Raw genomic sequence first — 8,993 nt, 5'->3', positions numbered from 1 at the left:
CCAGTAAATAGGGCCTTCTACAAATTTCAACAATATATTGCATGCTAATCAGGTCTAATTGTGGGATTGAACACAAATGTAGCCTCAGGGATTCTCAAGATTCAGTCCCAAGTTCTGCAACACACCTCTTAGATGTCCTTAAGTTGTCTACCCCTTTGTAAAACCATGTTTTCTTTCTCAAATGTGTCTATTTAGGCAAAAACTTCCTCTTCTGTGTTTTGCTGAATGCTCAGCCTTAGTGATATGCAAGGTCTTAAGGCCTCCCAAAACACACATAATAAACGCTAAAATTTTAAGTCTCTCTTCTCAGGCTTTCCCAAACATGGTGACTGTCAGGTCCTTGAGACAGCCCACCCAGAAAAACGAGGAAGATGTTTATCCTAACACCTGCCTGAAAGGGAAACGCTTTTATCACCCTAAACGTGCTATGGAAAGAAACACTATGATTCCTAGAAAAGCAAAGTGTGAATATAGCCAGAAGTAACCTCTTGCCTTGGGTGGCACCGCAGTCTGCTTGGTGCAGCCGGCTGCATATGAAGAAGCTTGCTCGACGATTCTTCGTAGTCAAGAGCGCTTGTTCCTTCAGGACGTGCTAAAGGGTGAGGAAACGCTGGGGCTGGCCCGCGGTGCCGCTCCCGGGAAGCTGTACTCCTCAGAGTTCCAGGAGCGGCTCCCGGCCGCGGGACTCTCCTCACAACTTCCCGCCTCAGCGGCCAGCACTTTCCCGCCCTCGCGGCCGCCCCGCGCGCCCCTCCCTTCACCTCAGGCGCGTGCGCCCGGCGCGGGTGGGGGCGGTGCCTCAGCGGATTCGAACGGCGGTGCCGGGCGGGCGGGAAAGAGTGACGCGGCATGGCGGGCTCGGCGGCCTTGCTCCGCCACTGCCCGCTGCTGCTGCCTCAGAACCGGCAGGGGACGGCCTACGAGGGCTTCGTCACCGCGCAGGTATCGGGGTCCCTGCGCCACTTGGCCGGCGGCCGTTACTCCGCGTCACCGTCACGCACGCCCCCACAGCCCGCCGCGCTTACGTGCGGCCCCGGGGCCGGGTCCGTGAGGGGCAGCGCTTCCCGCCTCGCCGCTTACGGGGCTGGCAGCTTCCCGGCCGCGCGCGAGCCGCCGGCTTTGCGAAGCGGGAGGTGGCGGGGGGCGTAGCGGGGCCCGCAGCTGGCGGTGCCGCCCCCGGCCGTGAGGGTGCTGGGGGGGGGGCGCCCGCGGCGCGGGCCCGTGGCTTTGCGTTGCTTGTGCACGCGGAATTGCGCTTCTGTTGGCGGCGCGGGCTTGCTGGTGGCCTGAGGGCTGGATTTGTTCTGCTGGCAAATGTGGGTGGATTTTTTTGTTTTGTTTTGTTGTGGGGTTTTGTTCTTGGTGGTTTTTCTTTTTTTTTTTTTTTTTTTTTTTTGGGGGGGGGGGGCGGTGTACACTCCTGTCCTAAGGTACAGGTTGAAGCAAATGACTTAATCGTGGGCGTTTTCCTTTCACGTACTGTATTTGTGAGGTTTCAGCTTAAGTAGCTGCACCGTCTGTCAGAGGATGTGGTGAACTGCTGTGCAGGGAGAAGAGCAGCACCTGACAGGCTGAGAGTGGGTGCTCTTAAGCCAGCTTTGCCATCAGAGGCACTGTGCAGTGATGCTGCAGCCATAGTTCGTTAAAACGTCACATATGCATGTGCACACGGACTACAGGAACAGCTCTCAAGAGGTGTATTTTCCTTTAGAAATAGCGGTGGGATTTTCCTCCTATAAAATTAAGTAAAAGTCAAAAGACACAGGCTGTGTCACACTTGCTTTTTCAAAAAGGTAGTTTTGCAGTCAAAATTCAGAAAGTTTTTTGGGTGACTTTCATATTAAACTTTCACAAGATATTTGCATGTGTATATTTATATTTGCATAACTCTTAATAGCTGCAACTTTTGAAATGCTGTGTGTGTTAGAGCACATCCTGGAGGTTATGGGAACGTTAAGATGTGAGTGTGAGCATCTGTTCTCAGATACGACTTTTTGATTAGAGCTAAGGCCATAATGTAGCTAAGTCTGGGGTTATGCGCTTAATTTAAGCGTATGATAAACATCAGCTTTGGAGGCATTTGAAAGCAACTGACGTGACAATGGGCTATATTCAGCTCTGGAACAGGTATCTTATTGTCACTTGTGAGCATCACAGACATATACAGGTTGAAAGTAACCTCTGGAGGCCCTCTAGCAGGGTCAGCTGGAGCAGGTTGCTCAGGACCTTGTCCAGTCGGGTTTTGACTATTTCCAAGCACAGAGACACTGTAACCTCTTGGATAGCTTGCTACAGGTTTGACCACCCTCACTGTTACTGAGGTTTTTTCATTGCATTTAGGTGAAATTGCCTGTATTTCAACTTTGCTTCTTGTCCTGTCAGTGTGTGTCACTTTCTTTAGTTCTTTTCCATCAGGTATTTATACACACTGGCAAGATCCCTCATGAGCCTTCTTTTCTCCATGGTAACCAGTCCCAGCTCTCTCAGTCTCTCCTCGTATGAGAGGTACTTCAAGATCTTGGTCAGCTTCATAGCTCCTCACTGGACTAACTCCAGCACTTCCATACCTTTCTTATACTGTGGACCCAGCACTCCAGGTGTGCCTCACCAGTGCTGACCAAATGGGAAGGATCAGCCCCCCTGACCTGTTGGAAATGTTCTGCGGAATCCAGCACATGAGGCAGCTGGCCTCCTTTGCTGCAAGGATGCATTGCTGGCTCAGGGTGAACTTCATGTCCATGAGGACCACTGGATCCTTTTCTGCAGAGCTGCTGTCTAGCTGGTCAGGCACCAGCATGTGCTGGTGCATGGGGTAAAACCTCTCCTGGTGCAAGATTTTGCACTTCTTTAAGTTTGTCAAGTTCCTGTCAGCGCATTTCCTCAGCCTGTTGAGCCACTGAATGGTGGCACAATTGCACAGCCTGTCAACCATTCCTCCGAGTTTTGTATCCTCTGCCAACTTACTGAGTGAGGGTGCATCCTGTCCTGTCATCCAGATCGCTAATGAGGGTCAGATAGTGTTGGCCGCAGGACTGACCGTGGCATGCACCAGTAGTCGGGGACCTCCTGCTGGACTTCATCCTGCTGATCACAACCCTTTCAGCCCAGCAGTTCTGCAAGTTTCCAGCCCACCTCTCTGTCAGCTTATCTAATTCATCCTTCTTCAGTTTGGCTATGAGGATGTTAAGGGAGACAGTATTAAACACTTTTCTGAAATTGAGATAAAGCATCCACTCCTATCAGTCACCTAATCACAGGAGGAAATTGGGTTTTGTTCTGAACTTCCTGCTGAAGTAATCTCAGAATTTGTGGACAGAATTTGAGGTATGCCAAGCTGGAACACAGTCAGGAGTAAAAGTTTTGAGATTAGTTAGCTGCCCTTTTTACTTCAGGGAGGAGTTATACCTTCTTGCAAATCTTCTTTATTTCAGTTTCATTTTGATAGTCCCATAAGAAAGTAGAAGGACCACAATTTGGGACAATTACTGAAAATACAAGTAGGTGGCATTTAGGAACTACCCCATATGGATTGCACTAAAAGGAAAAAAAAAGTGCATTTGTTTTATTTGGGACCATTTCTGTTCACAGTTTCTAAAACATTGCTGAAATGTGTTCTGGATCAGTGCCCAAGTTGCTTTTTAGTGTAATAGTTTTGTGAGTCTGTTTTAACTTCTACTTGAATTAAAGACAGACTTCAATGTACTTCAGCGTGACTTGGATTAAATTCTATTTCTTGGTTTTATCTGGATTTGGATAATGTTTTTTTTCTTATAGAAGGTGTTATTTTTGCTTTATGAAATGTGATGCACTAAGGAGTTTTTACTGAATACTGTACGTTAGAGGTCAAGAATCTTTCAACTTCAGCATTATTTCTACCTGCCACTCATGCTGCTTTTTTTTCCTAAATAAAGAAGTTCTGAAAAATAATCCTGAAAGTTGTAGGACAAACTTTCTTTTTCAGTAGCTGATCTTATGGGGAATATTCCCACAAGTGTAGTATTTTTCTTTGCTGACCTTCCTATTAAATAAATGTTTATTTATTTTCAAGGGTAGAGACTTCCATATCAGGATACTGTTACCAATGGATTTTCAACTGAAAAATGCAAGGTAAGATAGGTTTATGAAAGCAATTTGTGAGTCCATGTGACAGAAGTTTGTTTTGATAAAGGCAATGATGGATATGCATACGATTTTTTTCTGATATCAGTGTTGGTAATTAATTCTCACTGATTTAAACTTAACCTTGCAAATAAATTGTACAGCATCAGTGTTAATAAATGCTGACAATAAACATTGCCTATATCAAAATATTTTGTTGTTAATTAACTTTGAAACCAGTTTTAGTTAATTGGTTGTATTTATATATAAATCAATGTACTTGGAAAAAGATGATAATTTAAATCAGATTATTTATATGTCAACATTTGGGAAACAGAAAATTCAGTGCGAAGTTGTAAATTTAAGCAATTACGTACTTGATGGTTAGCATAGCTTTTTTTTTTAACTTCATTTTCTCTTTCCTGTTAATTTGTATTAATTTGCATTACCCAACTTTTCTTTAAAAGCTCTGTTCCTATTACTGTGATTGTTTATCATAGTAATATGTGTGGGTGTGGGTGTATTCTGTGTATTCTATACTTCTGCCTAGGCCAGCCTGCTCTGAACTGTGAACAGAGATGGTATTCGATAGCTTTATTACATTCTGGTTTGGATACTTAAAACTGCATTATAGGTAACTGACATTTTCAGGATATAATTTTTAAATACTGATATATTTTATGAAGTCGTACTGGCTTGCAAGAATTATGTTGTTGTTTTCAGCAAAGAATGGGCTTTTGTAGGTAAATGCTTCATTTTTAATGGGCTCTGGGATAGTGACATTTGGAAGTTTTAAATAACTGATGTGAAAATCAAAGAAACTTTGAAGTGTTGTTTACTTTTTTTCTGAAGAAAAACTTATATTGTTGTGTAGCAGACTGATCTTCTAAAAATCATGCACTGTGAATTTAAAATTTATACAAAATATTGTTTGTCTAGGATAGAGTGTAGCTGGCATCTTAAGAAAATACTGCGTGGATATCAGCATATTTTAAAGCAGGTATACAACTTCTAAAACCATTTCCGTTAAATGTATGCTTACAGTAATTCTGAAAAGCTTATACTCATGCATCTATTCTAAAAGTGTTAAAGAACTCACCTTTCATTGTATAGCTAAGATTTACTTTGAAATGCTTGAGGATTTGAAGGTCAATATAAAGACATGGATAGAATTTTGTAAATAATTCTCTTTAGTCAGGCTTTATTTTTTTGAAGATTGAGGTGGAACAGTTTTTAATAAATGATTGCTGACACATTACTAGAATTTTCTTTTAATCTTTCAATTAGAAACAGATTTTGGTTTTCCTTTTTTAAATTTACTTTTTTGCAAGCTGTTCATAATGCAAGGAAGAGAATGCACATTAATTAGTGCTAGAAGTAGCTCATTCTGTGTTGTCAGCAGTCAAAGAATCAAAGTTAAACCTTCCGATCCAGAAGAAACTTTGGAGCAAGTGTACAACATCCCTGCAGTCATGAAGAATGTTTTGTTTCTAAGGTGGAGTCTTTGCCAGGTGTGCTAGCTGAGACACCATATCTCGGGGACTGTGCACCCCTTTGTAGAGCAAGGGTTGTGACTTGGGAGTAACCAAAAATACAGAGCTGAGGAAATGGAGATGTAAATACGTGCCACATCTGAAGGTAGTCAGGGATCCTTAGTCATGTACAGCATCTAAAAGCAGACTGGTCAGGAGAGTTTCTAAAGAAAAAGTAACCAATTAAGAAATGCTTTTGAGTGATTGATCTCATTGGCAAAGACTAAAGCCTTTGTAAATATCTTCGTAAATACATAAAGTGTAAAGTCTTCTTAAACTATATAAATGTGCAGTGTGACATGATGTGACAAAGGTGATGGTTAATTTTCAGTAAAGTTTCCTGTACTCTTGGAGACTTGTTCTGTAACTGAAATATTTAAACATGTGGTATACGCTTGGGGTTCGTTTATCTTACTTGGTTTGACAATACTAGAAAAAAAGACTGAAATTGTTTACTGCTGAAAGTTATGAGTTGAAGACAACGAACTGATACTGCGTTTCCTCCAGAGGTTGCACAGTTGTCTGGATCTTGTCAGTTTTATGGTGGAGCTGAAAACTATTTTGGTAAGTTACAGAATATATATGTGGAAGATGGAATGTTCATATAGCTTTGGTTTTCACTTTGTTTTTTACAGTTTGCTGTTTGATAGATGGATTTATTTTTTGTTTGAGAAGAGGTGATTTCATCTGTGTGATGTTTGTGTAATTGTCTAAATATCCTTTAGGATTTTAAGTGACTGTACTCTTTGGAAATTGGAGTGTTACAGAAAAATTAAAATCCCAGCAAGGGATTTCAGTATAGAGCCATCCCCTTTATGACTATTTTCTTGGAATTCCTGGTATTGTCCAGATGGCTTGCAGTCATACAAAGGATTATACAGTCAGTGGACTGCTGAAAGTGCTTTCACCTGTGTGACAGCTTGATCAGTAAATGCAGAAACCTTTTTTTATAGTTTGGAAATTGCTGTTTGTTCTTTTTTAAAAAGCTTTTTCTGATGTGGGATTGAAGAGGAGCAAAGTCTTTAGTTGACGTGAAACTGACAATTTCTTGTCTGTTAGTAAAACAGTTTTTCATGAGCATTCTTGGCGAGGGATACTTGTGTGTAACCTACTTAGAAATCAAACACCGTATTTATTCTTCAAAACAATTAAAAAAGTACCCTCCTGATGTTGCAGTACTGCTCGACACCAGGAATGCCTTTGCTCAGTACTGTTTTAATCCTTGCCAAGCCAGATTACACTAAACCAGTCAAAGGCACTTGGAGTAGGACTGAGTAAGAATGTCTACATGTGGCTATTTTGGAATATGACACAGTAGTTATTCCAGTCTATTTGCCTAGATACGCAAGCACTCAGAAAATGAGAATGCAATGAAAGTATAATTTATTCAAAATAGTAAAATATTGATCCTCAGTGCAGATAGTAAAAGCAACAGAAGAAGCTGCAGGAGAACTAGGCAGAGATCACCGTTATACTGATTTTATTAATTATATTTATTATTTCATTTAGTTAAAAATACTTTAAATTATTAATAATTTTATTGTAAATGTAACTTATTTAATTATTTGTCCTGTAAGCATAATTTTGACTTAAATACACTTTTAAAGAACCAGTAGCATAACACAAATGTGGGATGTATGGTTTGGTTTTGTTTCTCTCTGTATTGTGGCATCAATCTTTTTGATAAAAATTTGTTTTTGAGGCATTACAACGTACTTGATGACTGCCTGTGCCAAAACTTACTCTCTGGGATCCTATGATGTTAAAACTGAGAAACTGATTTTTATTTTTATTTTTATTTTTTTATTGCTATATAAAGTTGTATATAGCTACTTAAAAATAATATGGGCGATTTCATATATGTCTTTTGTGGCTGTGGAGCCCAGGAGACAGCTGTGGGCTTAATAGAACCTTCTTTTCAAATGTTCTTTCTATCAAGATGCTTGACTTCAAATTTATTAGCTGAAAAACATGCACATTTGATATTTGCATCTGAAGACTATGTTGTCAACATCTGTGGGTTTTTTTTTAATTGCAGATGTTTTCATTACTAGTTTCTGAAGTAATTTAGCAAACAGCTTCTTTGTCTGCTTTAACTGGAGGCTATAACAAAACAAATGCAGTGTACAGTTAATTTTACATAAGCTTAATATTTTTGAATGAATTGCAAAAATCACATGACTAAATAGATGCAAAAATATTGAAATCTTTCTTAATGATGTTTTTAATGTTCTTTTAAACAGGAAATTGCTTTAAAGAACACGCAAGACCTGCATCTACCACGGCCGCCAGAATACTACTCCTGTCTTGTCAGACATCTAGAAATGCTGGGTTGGAATAAGTATGTTTATTTTATTTCTTAACAGACATTACCTTCAGAATATCTGTTCTTTTTTATTTGTGAGTTGAACATAGCAAATGTTCTGTGAATTTACCCTGTTCAGAAACTGATTTTGGTTTAAAAACTCTACTGCTTTTTCCTTATAAAAAACCCAACAAACCTGCATCAACTGAAGGTATATTTTCAGTCTCAAATAACTGAGCTGAAGGGTGAGATGCTACTACTGAGAAATCAATTCTTTGACCTATAAACTGCTGGATAGTAAACATATTTAATACAGCTTTTTATAGTTCTCAGTTTTCTTCCTTCTTTTCCCTACTTCATACAGCTTTTTTTGACTATTCCTGTATTCTGTGGTTGATCATAGTGTACCTTTATGCTTTCATGAAAACAGTTCATACATTAGTTTTTAGAACTATAATAATTATTTTTAAAGAACAGTTCTATCTTACTCTCCATAGCACAAGGATCTCCTTAGACAAAGGAATAACACAGTCCACGAAAAGGTAGATCTTTGGATTTGGAAAGCTGTAAATCCAAAATTTCAAAACAGCCAGCTCTTTGCAACGCCTGCAGAAACTTACGTGTATTTTTTGTGACCCAAGTGGGCTCAAATAGAGATGAGGGCTGTTGAAAAGCATTCCTTAGTCTCCAAAACCTGCAAGCACAGCATGTTTGGGAGAGCAGGGGGGTATTTCCAAGTGGGAAAAATACTGGTTACTGCACAAGGAGAGTATAAGCTTGTCTCACCTGAGGATGGGGGCTGAGTGCACCCAAGAACATGGTTTCATGTATATCCTGTGCTATAAATTGAGTATCTGTGGAACAAGAAGTGACGGTTCAGGTGGTCTTCTGGGGGAAAGAGAACTAGAAGTGAATCTTTACACCCCAACTAAAATGGGTGGTTTAATAACATGGGAAAGAATGGCATGTTAGGAAAGGATACTCAACTTTGAGGAAAGAAATGTACCCATTGCTGCCTCTCGGTACCTTCTTGTTAGAGTCTTGAACGAGTGCAAACG

The 8,993-nt window shown here is 40.3% G+C and overlaps 1 protein-coding gene across 1 annotated transcript in view; it reads left to right on the top strand.

Annotated features, from left to right (window-relative positions):
* Positions 1–790: 790 nt before the first annotated feature.
* FANCL (FA complementation group L) overlaps positions 791–8,993 on the top strand; it is a 30,378-nt gene continuing 22,175 nt past the window's right edge. Inside the window, exons 1-5 of the mRNA XM_037405024.1 lie at positions 791–942; positions 4,049–4,107; positions 5,038–5,098; positions 6,138–6,194; positions 7,874–7,971. Of these exons, the coding sequence (XP_037260921.1) occupies positions 850–942; positions 4,049–4,107; positions 5,038–5,098; positions 6,138–6,194; positions 7,874–7,971 (368 nt within the window). The 5' untranslated portion in view covers positions 791–849. The remainder of the gene's footprint in view (positions 943–4,048; positions 4,108–5,037; positions 5,099–6,137; positions 6,195–7,873; positions 7,972–8,993) is intronic.

Source organism: Falco rusticolus, chromosome 12 (assembly GCF_015220075.1).
Source record: "Falco rusticolus isolate bFalRus1 chromosome 12, bFalRus1.pri, whole genome shotgun sequence".
In the NCBI taxonomy this organism is placed as follows: Eukaryota; Metazoa; Chordata; class Aves; order Falconiformes; family Falconidae; genus Falco; species Falco rusticolus.
The sequence above is the reverse complement of the archived record's forward strand: the minus strand, read 5'-3'. Positions and strand labels throughout refer to the sequence as shown.